This window comes from Vidua chalybeata, chromosome 23 (assembly GCF_026979565.1).
Source record: "Vidua chalybeata isolate OUT-0048 chromosome 23, bVidCha1 merged haplotype, whole genome shotgun sequence".
Lineage (NCBI taxonomy): Eukaryota > Metazoa > Chordata > Aves > Passeriformes > Viduidae > Vidua > Vidua chalybeata.
Window position 1 is genome coordinate 6,943,483 of NC_071552.1, and position 23,160 is coordinate 6,966,642.

The following is a 23,160-nucleotide window of genomic DNA, read 5'->3' on the forward strand; positions in this document are numbered from 1 at the left end:
TTCAACCCAATATAAGATAATTGTAAATAGTGTAGCAGAGCAGCACATCATGCATCAGCAGAGAAGCCTTCAGTAAATCATGGGCAGCTGAAGAGCAGACCTGCACTACGGCAGAGCTCCTACACCAACCATCAGCTCTTACTACTGTGAGCAAGACACAACTCCCCACAGTACATGCACATGATGACATGGCAAAGTAGGGCCACTGCTCCCAGGGGAACACACATGGATCATTTGGAATCACTTCTGCCTATTTTTCCAGTCCCACTGGAAACCACTCAAACCCAACACCTCTGATTTCTCTCCAGGAAGAACAGGCTGTCCCTTTTTAAAGTCTCAATAATCCACACATGGCTTTTAAGATGTATTGAGACTCAATTTCTGTAAGAGGAACGGAGGGAAATGAGTAAGTCATTATGTTTAAGTCAAACCTATAAAAAGAAACACAAGTGTCAGACTCCTGGGTGACAACCGTGGGGTGGCAGGTGACTCATGCCCTGGCACAGGCACACTGTAATTTGGTGCAAAGAAGTCATGGTAATCAATATTTACAGGTGGGTATTTTTATAAAAAAGTGCACATTCGCCACAACATATTTAGAGACTGCTCTTTGAATACAAATAAAAGCATCAGATGAAAAATTCTACACCGCCCTCAAAGATAAATATGTCTTCAAACATAAATACATCTTCAAGCTTGACCATGGAGATGGACATTTACCCTGGGTCAAAAGCACCACTAGAACAACCCCACTGACACCAACACCCAAAAGCAGGGGGTGAGAGAATTTCTTCATGGGAAAGGTTGTTAAACACTGGAAGGGGCTGCCCAGGGACGTGGTGAAGTCCCCATCCCTGCAGCTGTTCAAGGAAGGCCTGGACGTGGCACCATCAAACCAGGACAGCCACTCAGTGCTCTGGGCTGGTGACAAGGTGGGGATCGGGCACAGGATGGACTCGATGGCCTGGGAGAGCTTTTCCAGCCTAGATCCAACCTGATCCTGCGATTCTGTGACCACTCCATGGGGGACTTCTGAAACTTGTTTAAAAGGATCAGTGCTATGATGCAACTGTTAAATATATTCATATTTCCAGCATGAAAACAAACACTGCCAACAACTCCTCAGAGATGAATCTTGGGAAGTACCAGATACATTTCAAGAACATGAGGTGATTACTTGGATGTTTCTGACAACTTCAGAAACTTCAGCCTAAGGGCTGCAGTTGTGAACTAGAACTGGTGGCAGAGCTTGTGCCTCTGCTAAGGGCCTCTGATCTGCAGCGGAAGTAACAGCCCTTTTTCTGTTTTATTATCTGGAAAACAAAGAATAATTTTACAAATGAAATTAGAAAAAAATCCTAAACATATGCAGTAAGCTTAAGAAAATCAAGGTGTTATTGAAAGAAGATCTCAAAGAAAATTTAAACTCTACTCATTGCACCACATATAGAACAAATAGAACACATTTATTTCTCAAGCTTCTAATGCTCACTGCAGGCTCTCCAAATGATCAGCTTTTGCTTATCGATTTGCTTTCAATATATAAACTTATACATAGGTTATATACAGGGCTTACCTGCAAGAGGGCCCAATATTTGCAAATTAAAAACAAGACCATCCTCGTCACTTTAAATCACTACCGAAAAGCTCAGACACATCTTTTCCAGATCAAATAGGAGGACTCACAGCTGATGTCATTCCAATTCTGTTAGTGCCTAACACCCAGCATTCCAGAACTAGTAAACTGCATGTCCAATTATCACTCTTAGAGTTCAACAGGCTGCATTTAAATGAAGATTATGAAGATGAAAGGGACTCAAAATGCCTTTCTCACTAGAGAAGTGAGCATTGAAAGTGATGGTTATTTAGGGAAAAATATTTCTAAAAATGTTAAGTCTTACCAAGAGTGGTTTTAATAAAGATCTAAAGATTGCAAAGTTTTTTTCTTGCTGTCCCTCACTCCCACCCCATGACAAAGTAACCTACAAGACGCAAAAAAGGCGGAGAAAAGGATTTTCAGTAAGAGAGGCTTTGAGAGTGAATGAGAAGGGGTGGAAGACAAACTGAGGGGAGAAAAGAAAAAAGGAGAAAACATTTTTTAAAAAGAGATTGAAAGAAACAAGTAACCTAAACAATAGTGGAAGCTAAAAGTATTAGAAAATTTGCCTCTAAATGGAGAGCAGAGACTGCAGAAAGAAAAGTTTGGGCATGCTGAAGCACTGTAATTTATGGAAAAATGCAACTAGGCAGGTTCCCTAAGTGCAACCCCACACCCTTGTGAACCAGCACATCCAGATGCCTTTTCCTTCCTTGACACTTCTGGGACAAGTTCTCTCTCCCAGAGTACACAGTTGCCTTTTATGTGTCTATTTCACCCAGAGAAGCTGTGGCCACCCCATCCCTGGAAGTGTCCAAGGCCAGGCTGGACAGGACTTGGAGCAGCCTTGGGCTTGTGGAAGGTGTCCCTGCCCATGGCTGGGGTGCAATGAGATGGGCTTTAAGGGCCCCCCCAACACAAACCATTCCTGATCAGTTCCCAGGATGGAGAGCCACAGCTCCCTGCTACAAAGTTAATTCTAAACAAACCATGTGCCACAATCTGAAGTTCCACACAGGAACAGAACTTACATTTCATACCTAGAATAGGATTTTGGAAGGGTCATCACTAACCAAAATTGCTTCCAAATACATCTTTAGGCAGAAGTTTGAAACCAGTAAGTCATGTTCCTCAACAATCTCAATCCCAGTGCCTGATGCCCGAATGATTTCCCAGCATTGCTTCCAAAGTAGAAAAATCAGAGAAACATTTATTACAAAGAAGACAAAATAAAAATCACTTGGCATAATTTTACCATCACAGGCAGGAGAAAGACAGGTGAAGAAGGAAAGTGGCTACAAATAGTCCTGATTTAAGTTCCTATACAGTAGACAAACTGATGCATTTGATGCATTCAGCAATATCACAGAATCACAGAATAATGAGGTTGGAAGAGACCTCCAAGATCATCAAGTCCAACCTATGCCCTAACACCTCAACTAGACGACGGCATGAAGTGCCATGTCCACTCTTTTTTTAAACACATCCAGAGATGGTGATTCTACCACCTCCCTGGGAAGACAATTCCAGTACTTTATTATTCTTTCAGTGAAATTTTTTTCCCTAATATCCAACCTATACATTCCCTGACACAGCTTGAGACTGTGTCATCTTGTTCTGTCAGTGCTGCCCAGTGGAAGAGACCGACCCCACCTGTCTACAGCCTCCCTTCAGGGAGTTGTAGAGAGCAATGAGGTCACCTCTGAGCCTCCTCTTCTCCAGGCTAAACAGCCCCAGTTCCTTCAAACGTTCCTCAGAGAGTTTGTGTTCCAAGCCCCTCCCCAGCCTCGTTGCCCTCCTCTGGACATCTCAACGTCCTTCCCAAACTGAGGGGCCAGAACTGGACACAGCACTCAAGGTACAGCCTCACCAGCGCCAAGTACAGGGGGAGAATGACCTCCCTGCTCCTGCTGGTCACACGTTTCTTACCAAACACCTGCTGGTCACCTGTTTCTTAACAAAATCTACTGCAAGAACATTTCTGGGGCAGCAAAAGTAATGTTTGAGCCCCTTTGGAGATTGAAAAGAGGTTTGGAGGTTTTGGAGGTTTTCTCAGTTCGAAGGCAATAGCAGAGCTGAGCTCAGACTCTGGTGCAGCCGAGGACTCGCTGCCTGCCAGGACAAAGCACAGGAGCCCAGCCCAGCTCCAGGGAAGGAGCTGCAGTTGCAGGGCTGGCACAGAATCCTGGATCACCCGAGTTGTGCCAGGCAGTGTTTTCCCTGGGGAAGGTGCACAAAGTGCTGTGTACACGAGCCAACGTGGTGCATCAGCCTTGTCTGCCTTCAGTCCTGTCACACAGCCCATCTACTGGCACAGGATTTCCCTTTTATCTAAACTAAAGCTTTTAAAGCAGACTAATGCAAATGTTATCCTTGCTGGGACTGGATTCCTGGGCATGGGACACAATAAGGACTGATTCAGCCACAGATCTCAAAACCTTTAGGGATTTCCTGTCAAGCAATGCAGTATTTAATTTAGCCCTTTTAGGTGGGCTGTATATATGAGAGTACTACAAGTAATCACATTCTGGAGAATTAATTTGAATCACATTCCTGGTCACAATGAAATAGATGGAATTCCTGCTCTGCTCCTCCAGAATTATTGCATCATATAAATTCAGCCTCTCTCTTCATGCCAAACTTACTGTTGTCAACAATGAAAGTCAAACCCACATTTAGTGCTGGACAGAGGTTCTGCTCTTTCTTGTGACTTGATCTAGATGCAAGGGGTTTAGAAACAATAGTTACAATAAAAGTAATAATAATTATTAATAATCATCAAATAAATAATCCTATTGAATATTTCAGCCAGTAACCATCTCCTTAAAATTTCTCCTGGGTGTCTCACAGTGCATGTAAATAAGAATCTTTTTAAAAATGATCCGAATTTTCAAATTACTTTTCTGTAAGGTTCAATATGTTTTAATCATTGTTGAATATCGTGACACTCCTACAGGAAAAAGAAAACAAAGGAAGAAGGAGAGGGAAAAAAATAAACTAGATCTTGCAAAAAGGAGAAAACATTGCTTTTCTCCCAGCCCTTCTTTACAAAAAGGCTGATGCAATTAAGCAATATATAGTCCATGCATTCCAACAGAGGCTTGAAATGCCACTTTAACATAAGCCAAAACAAAAAGAAAGACCCAATAAAGTAATAAAAAAAGCCCACATTACTGAGAGACTAATTTTGTTTTCATATTTGGAGCCACAAGCTTCTGCTTTATGTGGCATCTGAAGACCCAAATTTATTATTTCAGTGTTTTCCAGCATCCTTAGCAGCCTGTGTTCCTCCACCTTCTCCCTTGCACATTGTTCTTCAAACTTGCATCTAATCAAAAAGAAATTTCTGGGATCTTCACTTCCATTTTTACTGCTGGCCTAGTTAAAAAACCCAAAGGGAGCCCAGCAATAAATAGTGAGACAGGCTCCTCTTTTTTTTATTGAAAGACTAAAGGGAAAGTATCTCTCTGTTCCTCCTTGATGAGATTATTGAGGCAATCAGGCTCTTCAAGAGCTGTTAGCAAAGCACCCAACATGGTGTGAAGTCTGGAGGGAAAGGAGACGGGGAAGAAAGCCATCCTGGAGCTGAAATGCAGTGAGCACCAAAGCAGACACCCGGCCATGGCACTCCTGAGAAGTGCTGGTGGGACACCTTGGCTGTGACTGAGTTTCTGGACTCCTGCCCAATTCACTTTGGGTGGATTCAGTTAAATTCTCAGTTAAAGTCAAGTGTGTGACTTCCTGAACAAGCAGCTACCTGCCAGACTGTCACTGCTTATTTTTAAAGTCCATTAACTGCAGTTCTGTGCAGGAGGGAGATTTTTGGAACCCTCACTTACTCACAACACCCTGATCAATTTCCCCAGTGATTAAGGATGAATGGCTGAAAACAAACCTTGACAGGTCACATGGAGGCAGCTGACCCGGAGCAAGTGAAGCTTTGGAGAAAAGGAACTGCACAGGCATTACCAGGTCCTCCCCATGGAAATAAGTGAAGATCCAACTCTGCCTGGATTTGTACTACCCTGAATCTTCCTTTTCCTTAAGGACCAGCTTACCTTACGCTTGCTTTATGCCAGTGTACATCCAAGATGACTGAAATAAAGACTGAGTGACAAATTAAGTGAGAACACAAAAACTTGGGAATTACATCACAAATAGATTCTGTCACCGTGGTGAAATCCATCACCATGGGATTTCACCTGCTCAAGAGCACAGTGGGATGAGGTACAGAGATCAGACACTCTGCAGGTAAAACAGTCTGTATCTGATTTCTTGGGCAAAGTCAGTTTCACAATGACAACTTGAGGCTTTCAGTGCTCTGGAAGAGATCAAACTGAGGCTTCTGAAGATGGATTTGCTGAGCTGTTCCCAGTACTCTGAACTGCAGAGGAGAGGAGAGAGGCTGTGTGTGCTCAAATAACCCTGAGTGAAGAGGCCCAAACACTGCCAGGTGTCTCTGCTGCAGACAGCACTGCCAAGGAAGTCAAGGACTGTCCTACTCTAGTCTGCAAATCATTGGAAACTGGAAAAACACCATGGACTTCCAAACCCATCCTGAGTGAAGGCACAGGTAGAAATGAGGTGACAATCCCTGCATCAGCTCCGAGAAGCCAGGACACCCTTTCCCTCCTGGCACAGCTCAGTCCCTGTGCAGCACCCCCAGCTCTGCTGCAGCCATCCCCACCCCTTGTGCTCTCTGCTCAGACTTCAAGGGTCTAAAATGAATTAATTACCATGTTAAATGAACCTGCACTTGAAGGGGGATTGGGGGGAGGACAAACTGATGTGCAGGTCCCCATGGCAGCAGCCAGAAAGGACAGGCTTCACAATTCTGTGATCATTTCACCAAGGCAGCTCTCCTGCCTCTGAAGAATTTCTGCTGCAGCTTATCTGATGTGCTCAGCACTTCTCTTTATACAGACATGGCTCACCTTACAAATGCCTCACACAAGGTTCCTCTTCCACCTTCCCTTCAAAAAACAATAGGAAAACACTGTGAAAATAAGATCTCTTCCTAGAATTCATCCCCAGTTGGTGACAGGGCTGTAAAGACAAGGTGATACAAGAGGTTTGGAATGCTCAGAACTGCCATGGGGATCTGGGGTGGGCACAAAGGGGAACTGCTGGACCAGAAACTGTCACCCTGATCCCACCTGACACTGCCATATGCCCAGCCCTGCAAAAGCAGAGAGAATGGGAAGATCCAAACCTCATCTGCATTCAGAACATAATTTCAAAGGTGTCTTCAGTGGGCAGTCATGTCACACAGTCATTTTTTTTTACTGCAGTCCCTAAGTAAATTGTTATGTTGCTTTTATTATTATATTGAGGATATTAATTTAAAATAAGAAAAATAAGGAAGAAAGCAGTGAAGCTTGGCTGGAAAGTTGGTAGGCGTGTCCCTGGAGATCTCCCACTTAAAGTCTGGGAAAAAACAGCTCTACTCTCCTCTGGTACTCCTTAGACTGGAAAAGAGAAACACTTGCAGATGGTGTTCCTGAGGGGGTGTGGGAGGCAGGGAAAAGTAATTTCTCCAGACTCAGTCTTTCTATAATGTGTAAAGGTAAATGGATTTCTCTCACTTCTTCAAAATTGCATTTTGGGTTTTTGGTTTGTTGTTTGGTTTTTTTTATTTTTATTCAGCCCTGGTTGCTTCCTTCTCTCAGTTCCATGGATTCCCATCTACATGCTCCCTCTCCACTACACCTCATGCCCCTCATCAAGGCAACACCATCCCAGGGCTGCAGCACCTCATCGCCAAAGTCTCACGGTTCCCACTTCCTAACAGCTCTTTCCTCCCAAGAGCTCCTTAGCAGCTGTACCAGGAGGGAATTTTGCCTCTTTTCTCCTCCGTGTAACACGATCAGAAGAGCCAGACTGACTCACAGACACCAAAATGGACATTCCAGTGAATTGGAGAGTCTTGGATACACGTCCTTCCTCCCACACATGACTAGGAGCTGAGTTTGTGGGTTCAGCTTAACTGAAACTGGCAGTCACAAAAAGTCACGATGGAACAATTTATAGGTTCATTATCAATATCAACTATCAGCAATAAGGCTGATTTGATCAACAACTTCAGACCAAAAAATCAGTTTGGACAGAAATAAGCAGAATTCACTCCCATCCTGTCCTCTCTCATGTCCCAGCTCTGTCAATTAATTGCAGATGACCCTCATCTACAGCAATATCTGTGGCAAGCACATTTCTCTCTCTCTCAGGATTTTTTACTGAGGTGCACAGAGAGAAATTAAAGAGAAAACAATTTCTATTTCTGCTCCTTGTTTTTCTCTTGAGATGTGTTTGCTCTCTTTTGCAGGACCCTGCAGAAGAATTGCAGATGCAGTTTTTGTTTGGTTTTTTTTTTTTTTTAATTTATACTAAAACGGTGATATGTGGCAAGCACATTTCTCTCTCTCTCAGGATTTTTTACTGAGGTGCACAGAGAGAAATGAAAGAGAAAACAATTTCTATTTCTGCTCCTTGTTTTTCTCTTGTGGAATGCGTTTGGAGAATTGTTTACCCAGAGTGAGCGCTTGGTTGGACCATGGTGGATTGTTTGGGCCTGATGGCCAATCGGATCCACCTGTGTCTGGGCTCTGGAGAACAGGGTCACAAGTTGTGAGAGTTAGTGAGATATGATAGTTAGAGAAAGTAGCATCTAGTATTTAGTATCCTCTTTTATATAGCATATTAATGTATTATAACATAATTATAATAAAGAAATCATTCAGCCTTCTGAAATGGAGTTAGACATCATCATTCTTCCCATTGGGTTCACCGACATCTACAACGCAATATCTTCTGCTTAAAACTATTTAGTGTCAACTGCATTGCTGGTATAACTCCCATGTTCTAATAAGAAAAGTGTTTTGGTTGTTTGTTTTAAAAGCAGATCAGTTTCTTCCTTTCTGCTGATCTAATGCTCCAGTGGGCAAAGCTTCATAGTAAGAACCTTCACTGGGAAGAGGCCGAGGAATTTTTCTTCCCCAATTCCCCAGCTGTAAGTAATCCTGTGTCAACCACTGAGAAAGAAGTGAAATCCAGTTTGTGCTCCAAGTGAGCTGAAGGGTCAGCATTCCCCAATGAGGGCCGGGGTCACTGGGAGCCCTTCAGTGCAGCTAACCACGTGCTGAAGTGCTGCTGTGAAGCGAAAGGCCAAGAGAACCCTCCCTCAACAAACCATTTCTCCTGCTTCCTATGTGTTATAGTGTAAAATACAATTTTCTTGGATGCTGGGACTCCACCATCAGCCCACCCTGGAAGAATTCAAGGTGAGCTCTCCCATTTCAGGCCTTCCAGGTACTGCTGCAAAGCACATTTTAAAGGAATTCAGACACAGATACATCACAAGACAATCCAATATGCAGACTGAAAGAGCACAGACCTATAGAAATAGGAAGGAAATTCGGCCCAGCAACTCTCACTCCTGTCTTTTCCAGCAGGATGGAGCAGAATTAAAGGTCTGACATCACCAGAGCTATTAAGGAACAAGGAGGTGCTGCAGTTACCTGCAGACTCACTCAGACCACAGGATGACTGTTCTGGTACAGAAAATGCAGAGGATGACCTTGGATTTCCTCCTGAGGTGAAATCCTATTAGAGCATGCCTCACCTCACAGCCGCTCCAGCATTTCCATTGCCATCACTCAGATGTCCTTGGCTTCCATGGGCAAGTCCCATGAATGGAAACAGAACCAGGGCAGAGGCTGTTGAACACCATTTTTACTTTGCCGCTGCCTAATTAGATGATGCTGACTAATCCTCCGCATTACTTCACAATGAAAGGAACCCAGCAGGAGTGTTAAGATGGGTTTGAAAGAGCTAAAAGCCATGAATTATTTCCTTTTACAGAGAGCATTTCATTTGTACAAGTTTCTTCCATCAAGTGTTCCTTTCTGAGATGATATTCCCCACAAAATGTCTCTGTGGCCTCCAGTGTTGCAAGTTCGAAGAACAGCAGACAGAAACAGAAAAAGGGAGAGAAAAATGCTGCATGCATTCCCCTGAAATATTTTCCATATTGAAGCAACTACAATATGAAGTGATTTGCAGGACTGGTTTCTTGACCTACCATTAAATAAACAGGGGCTATAAATTTTTGTTCTCCTCTTGCAAAACTGTAGATCTGTGGCTAATGTACCCATAATGCAGTCCCTGAACAAATTCACAGAGACCAGCTCATGGGTTTAGAGTGGGACATGCACAAGCACCCCTTGCAAAGTTCAACCCCGCACTTGAGAGTCCTGTTGAGCTGCGAGAACCTCAACAGACTTAGCACTGCGAGAAATTTAAACCTAAAATGTCCTGATTGCCCTTGCTTCCTCAGAGATCCTGCTAAACCACAGCTGCAAAAGACACAAGATAAAAAGAAAGGCCACAGATTGAAATATTCAAGGATAGGAAATCTTTTATAATAAATTTTTTTTGAAGCTTTAACTGGATGACATCATCAGCCACCTCATTACCTGAGCTGGTTCCTACAGCAAGCCTTCTTTTTTTTCCTCCAGGCTTAGCCTGGTAAGTGATGATCCATAGGAAACACAGCAGTGCTACTGGAAAGACAGGGGAAACGACAGCTCAGTCAGCCAGGGGGTAGGGCAGCTCTGGTTAGGAACTAACAGTGCTCTACAGCCCTGGTGAGTATGGAAAGTATTCCCCATTTTCACAGAATCACAGAATATCCTAGTTGGAAGGGACCCACAGGGACCACTGAGTTCAACTCCTGGCCCTGCTCGGACATCCCAACAACCCCACCAATCCCATCCTGTCCCTCAGAGCATTGTCCAACCATTCCTGGAGCTCTGGCAGTTCCAAGCAGAACATGATGTCAGCAAAGGAAAACAAATGCATTTTGTTGGTGAGTTTTCAATAAAACTTAAAAGTATAATGAATGACCTCAATGCTCCAATGGTTTACTTTTTGTGATGCAGAGTTCCCCAAATCATTCAAGGGTAGACAGAATGTTAACTCAAAGCCCAACTTTCTCTGTGACTTGAGATACATCAAAGCCAGCCCCTAGTGCCCTGGATGGACAAGTCTGAAGAACATTCATAATGCACTTCTGGTGCTGGTGACTGGGAGAAATTTTACCCTCTCCAGTCAGGAGCTCAAGGCCTCCCACACTCTATCAGCCTCCTTTCAGGCGCAAGTGAAAGGCTGGGGTGTGGGGTGTGTTCCTCAGGTTCCTCCATGTGCATCTCAACCTCTATTAGAAAGTACATCTCAGGAAAGAACAGAGTTTGAACCAGTTTTATCCTTCAAAATAACTCCACACAAAAAGCCTCTTGCCGAACAACATGGCTCCAGAAAGCTGCCCAAGGTCAAATGTGCTCCCTCCTTTAGTCACAAAACCAAGTCAGCACAACTGTGACTTCACCTCCTCAGCCACAGCAGATCCCCCAGGATGTGCCAGGGCTGCACCACTCATTGAGAGCAGGTTTTTAGTCTCAGCCTTACCTAAGCACAGAAGTTGGCTGAATATTCTGTTACCAATTACACAGAAATTTGGGTCAGTGATGGAGGAGAGAACAGGAGGAAAAAAAGAGCTTGGTTTAAACAGCACCCAGGTTTGTGCAAGTTAAAGAATAAAACCTCCTCTACTTACACTGCAGCCACTGCAGATCAGGAAGCAGAATGACTAAGCTCAGGTCCACAGTTATTTTCAAAGTAATTTGCTTTTCAAAAAGCTTCCCAGGTGTATCTGCAGGTCAGACCCTACTGCATGTGCCCTTTTAGATCTCGTGTTTTTATTGGCAGATGATTTTACAAGTACCTACTGCAATAATGCTTAAAAAAAGTAATGCATAAATATTTCTGCATACAATTAAACTAAAAATTAGTTCCCATCAAGGACACACATGCAGGAATGTGAAACAATAGCTGAACAGTGGAAGTGTGCAGGCATTCATTAAGTCACTACATAAATGCAGGAAGATGTGCCGCTGGAAAGAATTTTTGCTCAAGGTCTCTAGTGAAGTTGTTTTAATGTAATTAATTCAGTGGGATTCAGAATAATAAAAATTGGCATAAAGCACTAATTCAGCTGAAGGACAACAAGCAGCCACAGACTGTGTATCATCCATAAACAAAACCATGACAGAGCTGGCACTGCTGTGCTGGGACAGGGTTAAGCAGCCCCTGCTGACTCACTGGGCAGCTCTGCCACCATCCCTGCCCAACAGGGGGGACAGCAAATGTCCCCTGAAAGTCAGGACCCAAAATGCAATTCCAAGGGGGAACAAGAAAGGACTTTGGTAAGTTTAATGCTAGCTGTTTTTCTGTTTTAGTAAATAGCATGTCTTTCCCCTTGGTATTTGGATAATGTGACAGCATTGAGGAAGAATTCTGGCTGGTCTCAAATGAATAGGAGAAACCATTTCAGCCTCTCTTGTTAAAGACAAAAGGCTCAACAGTCTCACACCCTCCTTCTTTCCTTCCAAGGAATCTTGTAATTTTATTGCCCAGCCAGCAGACCTGCCATAGCAGACATGAGGAAGATGGGAGAGCAGCAGCCAGGGGAAGATCAAACACCACAGAATGGACTTCAGGCCCAACCAAACAGGTTTAATAATTTTCAGCACATTTTATTCCAAACAGCATGTAACCTATTTTAGGCCTCACTCTGAGCTGACTATAATTAACTGTAATTTGTACAGATTTCAATTTAATACATGAACTAGCTTGCTAAAAAAAAAATAAATAAATAAAGCAGGGCAATTTTCAAAGTTAAAGAAAGTCAGAAACCCATTTATAAGTTCAAACATCAGACAAAAATACATTGTATATTGGCTCTATATAATAATCTTTCCAACATAATTCCAAGGTAAATATTTTAGAGGCTTTTATGGTGTCTCAAACTTAGCACAAAGACAGAATTTTATTTCATACACTGAAAAACTCAACTTCCCTTTAATAAAAATGCAGTTAATATTTGCTTTCTTAGCAGCAGTAGAGGCTTATATTTCAGAATTTGGCTGGATTAGGGATTTTTTGCTGTGACATAAAGCACAATTGTGTTTAGGCTCAAATGAGATCTCCAAATCTGGTGAGACCTGGCCTTATTTCCCATCTCCAATTCTGTTCTCTCCTGTTTTATTACTCAAGAAAACACCACCATTTTCAGCCTCCCCTTCCACTGCCACCCCCAGTGTCACACAAAATCCCAGCAGTGAAAATAAACAGAAGAAAGCTCTGTTTCAGAACCTCATGTGGACATTCCCCGAAGGGAAAAAACCCACAAGAATAAACTCTTGCTCATTTACATCCAGGCCTCTCTTTTTTCCTCCCTCCCAGGCACTCTTATCTATGCTACAGAATTTTCTCTGCTGTAGGTATCACAAAATCCCTTTTACAAACAACATGGCAAAGAAAAACAGAAGAACTCCACAAGGTTTTGAATCAGAACTTGACATACTGTACAGTTTCAAATGGGTAAATCTGTCTGCCTTGCACCTCCCTTTTGCTGCTTTACTTGCATTTCTGTGCTTTGCACCCCTCCTTTGTTGGAAAGTTTTACTTCTCTGTTAACTCTTGAGACAAGACAGCCGTTTGTGGAGCAAAGAAGAATAAGCCTGTGAATTTTTTTTGTAAGGGAGGAAAAAAAGGAAAACTCCCAGTGCCCTTATCTGTATAAGCACCTGCACAAAAACACCCTTGGATTTCTCTCCAGCACATCCCTCCCATGCAGGCATCCACATCTGCCTTGGAATTCAGCGACAGGCTATTGTCAAAGTTTTCCTGACTAATGCTGCAAAGCCTGGCTGTGAGCTAAGCTGCAGTGACTTCAATTGGAAAGCAAGTCTGATAGTTTTGCAGCGCTGTCCGGCAAGCCAAGAAAGAGATGAGGGATGGAAAGAGTGACGGAAATGGAATTAAGTAGTAAATGAGGTTGACATTCAAGAAGAGAGAGACTATAGAAGCAATGACACCATTCTGACTTGACACACTTCAGATAATGTAACTTCAAGCTGACAGAGCATAATAGTCTCTGATGACGTAAAAACAGAGTTAGGAGTACTTGGAAGTATTAACTTTTCCTGGGAAACTGTCATTCCTACAGCCCAGACAGAACTATTTTGCCTCTCTGCAAGTTAAATGACAGCATTTTGCTTTTGGCTTCCAAGAAAACTTTGTTCTTATTAGAACAGTTCCTTGCAGAGCAGAGTGAGCTCCCAGCACCACAGTAAATGAATAAATACAGTAAAAGCAGATGCAACTTCCACCTTGCAAGGCTGTTCAGAAAGTTTTGAATTCATTCAAACACGAGTAGGCAATGTCCAGCCAAGATCATCACGAAGCCGAGGAGAAACAAGCACAGCCCAAACTCACCAGTGGAGTATAAAATATGAGCAGAAGAGCATTGCAGAAGTGTGAGAGGGTTGGGCTCCAAAGCATCCACACCTCTGTGGCTCTGAGCTGAGCAACACAGAAACACTTAGGTGGAAAAACACCACCGGGATGTGCCTGAAAGTGCCAGAGGATGTGCACAAAAAAGCACCAAGCTCTGGTACTCCACAGAGTAAGTGGATTTCCAGCACACTGCAAGTGCAGAGAAATTAAAATAAATGATTCAATGAGAGCCAGGGCAGAAACAGCTGCATGACCTCAGATGTGCCCTAATTCTCAGTTCCTTCCTTGTCCCTTGCAGCAACTTCAAACCACGAGAGAGAATCTTCCCCAAAGCTCCAGAGCTGTCCCGGCAGTTCACCTTCTGCTTCTGCTTCCACATCAGCCCTCTTAGACAGGGAGTAACCATGGGCTGACTGAAACATCCACTCACAGCAAAAGTGTCACCCCAAACAAATGAGAGGGAGTAGAGAGCAATAAAACAAAAACATCAGGAAAGAAATACAGCACTGGAATAAGAAAAGAAATCCCAAGGAAAGCAAAAAAGGATCCAGAGATAGGAACATCACAAGATACTTGGTGTGGTTGCTGGTAGAGGGGCAGAAGGTAGAAGGTGGGGCAGAATTATCCTTTTCTTGGAAATGCTATGATTGGGCTTTATCCAAAATGAAAAGCGTTAATTGTTTACACCAGCAGCAATCGCTGTCATTGCCATTTTCAATTACTCCTCTTTGGTTTCCCTTTTTTCCTATTGTGGTGGCAGCTATTCCTTACCCTGAACAATAAAGAATACTCCTATTTCTGACTGTTTCTTATTTGTGCACTCAACGCACCACTCTCAAACACAGGGCTTGTCATAGGACAGGACCCCCACCAAGGACAAGCATGGGGGATTTCGGCCTTCTAGGAGCAACCACCAAGGAAAAAAGCATCTTTTAAAGACAGCAGCTATTAAAAAAACATCACTGGCCTTCAGAGCTTGAATCAGAGTTTTGCCTTTTTGACAGTTGACCAAACTAGTGCTACCTGTTCTGAATTCCAGCCACCCTTTTATCTCAACCAAGGTAAGATTTTTATCTTGCCAGCCTTTAGACTGATACCCACATAAATGCCTTTTCATCCAAGTCAAATGAGTTTTCAGCTGTTTTTCTGGGCTGTAGAGATTTACATACCATGTAACAGTGATGGCATTGCAGAACTGGGACAACAGACAGAAGAGCAGTGCCATTAATTCTTTAACATAGTACAGGTGTTTTTAAGGAAGGCAGAGGGGCTTTCTTTTTGAACATCACAGAAAAACAGCATGCTTTTCCAATGATCATGTGGCTCTTGACAAGTTCCATATTTTGCCCAACCAAAACACAAGCCATGCTGACCACATCACTGTACTGTGGCTGGAAAATGGAAAACATTCCCCTTTCACAAATGTACTCCCAGGAAATAAATAATCACTCATTAAACACAGAAACACAAACAATGGCATTGCCTGTTCAGAGCTGGTTTGACTTGTCTCAATTTACAGTTTCTTTCTAAGTCTATCAGCTGAGTTCTCAGTAACTACACGTGGTTCTCTGCCCATTTTTAGTACCTGGAGCTGCCTGGTAACTCAAGTGCCTGAAGCTCTCTGATGTACTCACTCCTTTGAAGAAGCTGTTTAGAGGGAAGCACAAAGGAAAACGTGCAGCTTCTCAATCCTAGAATAGACATTGTAAAATCAATGGAGTCAACCACAACAGCAGTAAAGTATCACTTCAGTCCTCCTGGAAAATTCTGCTACTTCAACTTAAAATGCTAACAAGATCTGCCCTTTCTCCCAAAAGTCCAACTTTATCTTGAGTTTTGAAGGGGGAAAACCCCAAACAACCAAACACTGACACTACAAACGCATCCCAACCCAGCATGGGAAATAAACACAAAGTAAAGTTCAACCCTGTGATTAACCTTTGTGTCACTTGCCCGGTACAAGGGAGTTATAAAGCCATCTCGGCTGAACTTTGGCCCCTCAGATACAGCAATACACACAAAGTTAGAAATGACTGAACACTCATCATTCACCCACTGCCTCTCATCTTCAGCTCTGCCAAAGCTTCGTGTTAAGTTTCAAGGCAAAACAAGTTCTTGCCCCAACAGGCCCAGCTCATCCGGAGACTCCTCCTCTGTATTTCCCTGCGCCAGCTTCCTCGGGAGCCTGCGCAATTCAGAGAAGCAAAAAGTACCAAGCACGGTCACTTCCAAAGCATTCCATGCCTCTCAAGGAGCGAGGTGGCCCCAGTAGCGAACAGCCTTCCTGCTGCTCCTGGGCAAAGCACCCAAACATCTCCTGGTCTGCTCGCTGGGACACGTGGGAAGAGGATGCTCAGGAATGAGGACTACAGGATCTCAGGGTCAAAAGGGAGGAAAAAGAGGGGAGAAGGGGAAGGAAAAGGGGAAGAACAGGGGAGAATAAGAAAGGAAAAGGAGGAAAAGAGAGGGAAATGGGAAAAAGGAGAGGAAAAAGGTGGGGGGGGAGGGGAGGAAAAGGGGGGAGAAAACAGGGGAACAAAAGGAGGGGAAGGGAGGAAAAAGGGAGAGGGAAAAGGGAAAAATAGAAGGAAAAGGGGGAAGAGGGTCTGTTTGCTAAACTGCAGTTTGTTGTTGTGCTTCACCTATTGCAAAATTGGATAATAAACACAATCTCAGCGATCAGGAGAACAATTCCACCACTGATTTCAATCACATCCCAGTCTCTGCAGCCCCCCCAGATCTTCTCAAGAGGGGTAAAAGGGACTCTCAGAGCTCAAGATGAGGTAAAATATCTCCTCTGAGACCTGGGAGAAAATCAAGCATTGATTAGCATTGAAATCCTGTAGCTTTTCTGGAACTTTTTTTTGTGCAGTGTTTAAAAAGTTGTATTTTACCTGCAGACCTTGTTCAGAGATATAGGGATGCTGAACAATTACTGTTTGTGTAAGAAATCCAGGTGCAAACTACTCAATCCTAGATTGCATTTAGAGTCAGTGCAAAAACCCTGACACACTGCTCAGGGGGAATTAATCTTAACCTCAGGCAAGAACTAAAGACAGGCCAGCTTTATCACCCTGGGGAGGTGCATCAGCTACTGAGGAAGCCTAGAGATGACAGCCATCCAGTATTTAAACTGGATGTTGGGGCAGATGTATCCTACCAGAGGAGGTGGTTTTCTAACCCCATTAATCTGGTCTAGTGACTGGAACGTTTTTGGGAAAAATTTCAGGACTCCGTACAACGTAAAAGGTTTCAACTTGGCCGAAGCAATAAAAACCCCCACACAAAACCAACTGAAGAGTCCTAGTTTTAAATATTCTACTAGGTCACATCCATTCCTAACCTACATTTCAGGGTTTTTTGTTGTTGATTTGGTTTTATAAAAGGTAAGTATAAAAAGCTTCACACATAGGGGATGAACAGCTGAATCAGGTGGATTCAGTGGCCTTAGGCACAAAAAAAAACAAAGCTCTGCAGAAGAACTTGTCCACATTAAGTTTCTTCCAGCACCGCTGCTTTCCTGTCAAATGTGGTTATCAAGACACACACAACTCGTTCTTTACCTCCAAATCCTGCCCTTTGTCCTGTGAAAGTTAAGTGCTCTCTTCTCCAAAAGAATGATGTGCTCTGTTGTCTGTCTGCATTTAACAAGGTATGTTAATCAAATATCACCAAAATTTTCTACAAAGAACCAAATATTGCCATAATTTGTATGCCTTTTTTACTTTGTATCCCAAATTTACTTTCATACTTAGAATACTGATTAGTTTTGCTCCCATCTGACTACAGGGATAGGAATATAAGTGATGCTTGTGCTGCTATTCTGTTTTCTCAGCAGTCAGAATAAAACATTGCTGTCCTCCAGACACATCTCCTTCAGCTGCTGTCAGATATTCTGTGGGACCTATTTCTACATGGGCTTCTTTGGGCATCCTGGCGAGTCTGAGTAAAACAAGAAAGGCATAGAATATTCAATGTCAACTCTAAAATATGTAAAATTAAACCCTTCCCAGGGGTGCCAGGTGACATTCACCCTGGAAGGTATGAGCCAGCAGTTTTACCAGGTGAGGCAGAAGCACAGCGCTAATTCAGCAAGAGATGCCTTTGAGGAAGGATTACTTCATTCCCCTCCTCTACACTGGTTCCCAATTGGAATGATGTAAAAGCCACACTATTCATAAAAGACAACAGCCAAATGAAGTGTCAATACACAAATACACAGTGCAGGAAAAACAGGGAGGCAGAGGGACATCTCCCTCTTTTCCCACAGCTCTGCCTCCTGATGAAGAACATCTACAGTAGAGCAAAATATGGGAAAAAACCCAATCAAAATAAGCCAAACAAAAATAGTCCCACAAATTTAATAGAAGATTAAGAAAACCCCTACAGAGCAGCTCATATTAGAGAAGAGGCATTTTAGAGCACCTCAGAAACACAGAGAGATGGTTTTCAGAGCTCACAAGGGCCCCAGAGGTTTCTTTTCCCCTCTCCCCCACACCTAATCTCTCCCAGTTGCACATGATGTAAACAAATGAGGCTTAGAATACAACAAAACAATTGTGTGAAAGAACAACATTTTTCTTTTTCTTTGTGAAAACTAAAAGGCAGAGGGGGAGGGTTGAAAGCAAGCAAACCCTCCTGGATCACATTTTTGCTGCAATGCAAACCAGCTCCTTGTTCCTCCACAGCAGAGACACCCAGGCCGGACCTTCTACCCCACTGCATCTGGGATGGCAACAGGAATACTCCCATTTATGCACAGCTGGAGAAGGCACTTAAAACCTCAAGAGCAGTGATACACCACGGGTGTGGAACTCACAGCAGCACCCATAAACCTGCTAAACCTCCCCAGGATAAATGATCTCAGCAGCAGCCAACCCAAAACACCAGACATCAAAGCCTGTGCACTGACAAATAGCTGGTGAAAGAACTACTCCAAGAGCTCAGAGGTGTGGATTTGTAACAGTCCTGACAGAAGGTAAAACCACAGCTCCAGCAACAAAATGAACTCTTTGATCATAGGAAAAAGATATCTAGGGAACAGCACAGCCCACTGAAACAAAAATAATTAGAAGAAAAACTGATCACCTAAACCACAGAGTTGATAGCAAAAGTTTAAGTAGGAAGAAATGGAGGAAAAGGTCACCCTGTCTGTGACTTGAAGATTTAAACAGAAAAGCAATCAGTAACAAAATATGGCACTCGAATTCATAAACGTATTAAATCACCTCTCAGCAATCTTAATTACTGACAGGAATGATTCCTTATTAATTGATAGGGCACCCTCAACTCAAAGACAGTAGTGAAGAATTTTGATACACAAGGTTTGTCCCAAAGCTTAAGTAAATTTATATCATACCCATCCACTCCCGCAAGTCCACAAAGGTCAAACAACAGAGCAACACAGTTCTTTGGTCACTGTGGCAGCAAGTTAAAAACAAAGCAATAAAAGCAGGTAAGCAAGAGATTCTCCTCCTAATGAACACAACAGAAAGTATCTTTATTCATAAATTTCCTTCATTTTAAAGAGAACCCTGAATATGCATCTTGGGTATGCAATGTGAGGCTAAAATTCCACTCAATTTCTGTGCTATTAAATACAACTAAGGGATTTGATGAGGCTCTGGAAATATATCATATATAGCACTGAAGGGATCCTGCAGTTAAAGAGGAGGATTCAACCTCCTGGCAATTCTCAGAGATGAGCCACTCAATCATTCCCAGCACCAGCAGTGCCCCAAACTATGTGTGCCCACAGCAGAATCCTGCTGTTCACATCTACATTTATGTATGTGCCCTGCAATTACTTACCTTATATTTATATGAATATAAACAAAACGTGGGATTCAGTGTGGGTACAAACACTATTTGTAGAAATTGAGGTTACGTTTAGAAACTCTGATCTGCAATTACCTCATTCTCATGTTCTACACTGAAACCACATTCACATGTACAGTGCACAAACCTGTTCCCAAACTCACCCAGAATTAAATCAAATTGCTACATTACCAAATTCCAGCTTACAGGTTTCGTATTTTTTGAATAGGCTAAGCTAAAGGCTAAGCTAAAATGAAAACAAGAGGCAGGTGAGTATTCCCTACACAGAGCTGTATTTACTGCTCAGATGCTGAGTATATACTTAAGGAACACCCTTCCTACCTTCTAAAATGGTAGAAATAAAACCAGATGTGTGGGGAAGATGTTCAGAACACCTCCTAGGGGAAAATAAAAACACAAACACAAATACTATTTCATTGATTCACCTGAGAATCGGAACTTATTTCATTTCCAGACACCCACATTGAAGCCATGAATCACCACACCTCCTGGCTGGAAGCCAGTGCTGCAGCTTCTGTTTCCATGACAATCCTGATGCCTCCCTGCTCCAGAGTCTTCCTATCAAGGTATTCATTCAAAAACAAACAAGGGAGGACTGCGTGCCAAGTGGTGACTCAAGAAAATGCTATAAAATGCTCATACAAGATTGCAGATTTGCTGAAAACACAGTTAGGAAACAGCCAATCCATCACAGGAGCTATTTCTGCAACAGGACATGGCTGAACTTCCTGAGTACCTCTCTCTGGATCAAAACTTTCCCTGTGTAGGCTTCCCCTCTTCTCATGGCAGCTAATGCAGAAGAAAGGTAATTTTTAATATTTTTTATTATTATTTTTGCTTGGACATCTGTTTGCTTCTCTCTGAAAGGATACATTGTTATCCACATGCATCCTGACCCAGCTACTAATCTTCAATTCAGCTTAAACTGTTCCCAGTTTGAAATCCTTGACATTACAGGAAGGAACGGGACCAACTCCTACTCACTCATATGAAAGATTTAATAAAACATGCCTGCTCTGGTCTTCTGACTGTTTTTCCTGGATTTTACAAGAACAAAACAAGCTTAATGCACAGGTGAAATATATAGTTTTGGTATGGCCTTCTTAAGAAAAATCAGGGTGATGTTTCAAGCCTCAGACATGATATATGAAATCATTCCCATGAGGAAACACAAAATTCTGTCTTTTCAGAGAGAATTTCACCCATTCTCAAAGAGCTCATCAGTTGAATGAGAGGTTTCTGCAAAGTGCAGCAATTTTAAATCAAACACAGGGTTACTCCAGATGAATCTCCTTCAAAATACAACTTTCACTTCCTCCAACTGGTGAGGACATGAGGAAGTCAGCAGCACTCTCAAAAGGAGATACATTTTGGAGGATTTACATTCTATATTAAAATTATGCTGATCATGCACTAATGCAGAGATGCTCCCTTTAATCACAAGTCTTCGGTCTCATCCAAGCAACCTGGGCAAGTTTTCCAGAACAGTGGCAGAAACAGCATCTCAAAAAACACAGTGGCAGAAGGGAAACTATATCTGCTGGGAGCACAGCATGGTGACAGGCACAGAGCCCACACACAAGCCTGTGGAAACAGTCAATGGGAGCAATAAAAATGAAATAAAGCTGACAATTCCCATTATAGTCCCTATCTCCACACTACATGGGAGCACCACAGCCTTTTAAATGCACTTATCCCAACCAGGAGATTCTGTGCTACCATTCCTGCTGTACAGAAACAGTCAGAGAAGTTGAGTTTGTCTGGGTAACAGAGAGAACTTAGGTAAGTGAATAAAGCAGGCTCAAAATTAAGGCCTCCTAACTGGAGTGCAGGGGCCACTCTCCCAGTCCAAGTTTCTCTATGCCAGCACAGACCATGGTAATTAAAAATACCTGAGCATCCTCCAGCATGTCTTTAACCCACACTGTAATGCGGCCTAGGGCTCAGGGGTGTCCTGAGCACTGTGGGTATCCCAGGTAGCACTGGGCTGATGGGTTCAGCCTGTCTGGGTCCCTCAGGCTCGGCTCCCAGCCACAGGAAAACTTAGCAAGCAACTCTGGAGTGATTTCAGCTCTGGTGAATTCAGCTCTCAAGTGATTTCAGCTCTGAGCTCGCTAAGTGCCCCAGGCAGACGCAGGGATAGAGCGAGGAGAAGGCTCTATGCGGTTCCACAGCAGTGTCCTTTAATTTTGGCTCCTGTGAAAGGGTGCAGTGACAGCTCTTCTGCCTAACTGGGCAGAGATGGGGGTTGATAGAGGGTACCGGGTTGTAGGGAATTGTCCAGTGGCCAGGGTTGAGGAGAATACGAGCTATAGCCTTACAGAGAGAAAACGAGGGTCCAAGAGCGGAAGAGGGCATGCTTTGGTCCACTCATCATGACTATGCATTTCTTATCTTAGCCAGGGAGGCCTTGCAGGGCCTCTGCCTGCTACACCACTGAGCAAGCAGATCCAAATGAGCCGGTAGCGTGTCACGTGGCAGGCAAGCAGCGCACTCCCTGTCCTCCACGGGAACTCGGGAGCCTGGCAATGGCAGGACAGGAACACCGCCCCACTCCGCTGGGCTACACTCACTTTGCCTCAAGCCCTTGAAATTAATTTCCATTATGGCAGTAAACACCACTTAGCTGACATAAGTTGTTTATTTGCCATGTAATTGTCTTCAGAGAGTTGCAGTGTCATTCCTCCTCATTATAAAGGGCCCTGCAGTTGTCTCTGTACAAATCAGTGTTGCCCAGGGTTTCACAATCCCCATGGACTCCCCCCCTCTAATTATTAATAGAATTTAATACCTTCGCCTCAAAACAATCTGCTCTTCTCCCTGGGAAAGGCACTTCTGTTGCAAGTCCCTTTTTGCACAGTTTTGCAGCAGAAACACATCTGGCCCTCATTAGAAGCATAATAAGGTACAGATGAATGTGTTCTCACTAAAAAATGCATAAAATTCACACTAAATAATGAAATTGCCCTTTCAAAAGGAGGCTAGGTCATTCAGACACTCCAAAAATCTCCCCAAAACCATAAAAAAAGCTTCCTGTAGCATTCTGAAGAATTTCACCTGAACACCCCCAATCCACTGCCCTGCAGGAAAGCCCTGTTTGTAAGAAACCAACAATTAGCACTGCTCTTACTCTTTACTTCTTCTTCAGAGCCTGAAAACTGCTTTGGCTAGAAACTCTCTCCTATCAAAAATAAAGAGCTGATAACATCAGAGACAGCCCTTAAGGCCTGGTAACTGAGAGCACCAGATCCACATGAGTACATGTGCTACCAAAAAAGCCTAATAATCCAAACAATTTCAGTAGATCTGCTAGATTTAAAGATTAATGTTTTATATAATTCAATATATACTCTTTTAGAATTTCAGCCATG

The 23,160-nt window shown here is 43.1% G+C and overlaps 1 protein-coding gene and 1 long non-coding RNA gene across 3 annotated transcripts in view; one reads left to right on the plus strand and one right to left on the minus strand.

Moving 5' to 3' along the window:
- ARHGAP32 (Rho GTPase activating protein 32) overlaps positions 1-21,750 on the minus strand; it is a 209,953-nt gene extending 188,203 nt beyond the window's left edge. For both annotated transcript variants that reach the window (XM_053963433.1, XM_053963431.1), the window contains exon 1: positions 21,682-21,750. In XM_053963433.1, coding sequence (XP_053819408.1) covers positions 21,682-21,689 — 8 coding nt within the window. In that variant the 5' untranslated portion in view covers positions 21,690-21,750. The remainder of the gene's footprint in view (positions 1-21,681) is intronic.
- LOC128799213 (uncharacterized) lies at positions 11,043-12,859 on the plus strand. Its single transcript, XR_008434666.1, has 3 exons — positions 11,043-11,169; positions 12,044-12,164; positions 12,707-12,859. It is a non-coding gene; the product is annotated as an uncharacterized LOC128799213 (long non-coding RNA).
- Positions 21,751-23,160: the final 1,410 nt, after the last annotated feature.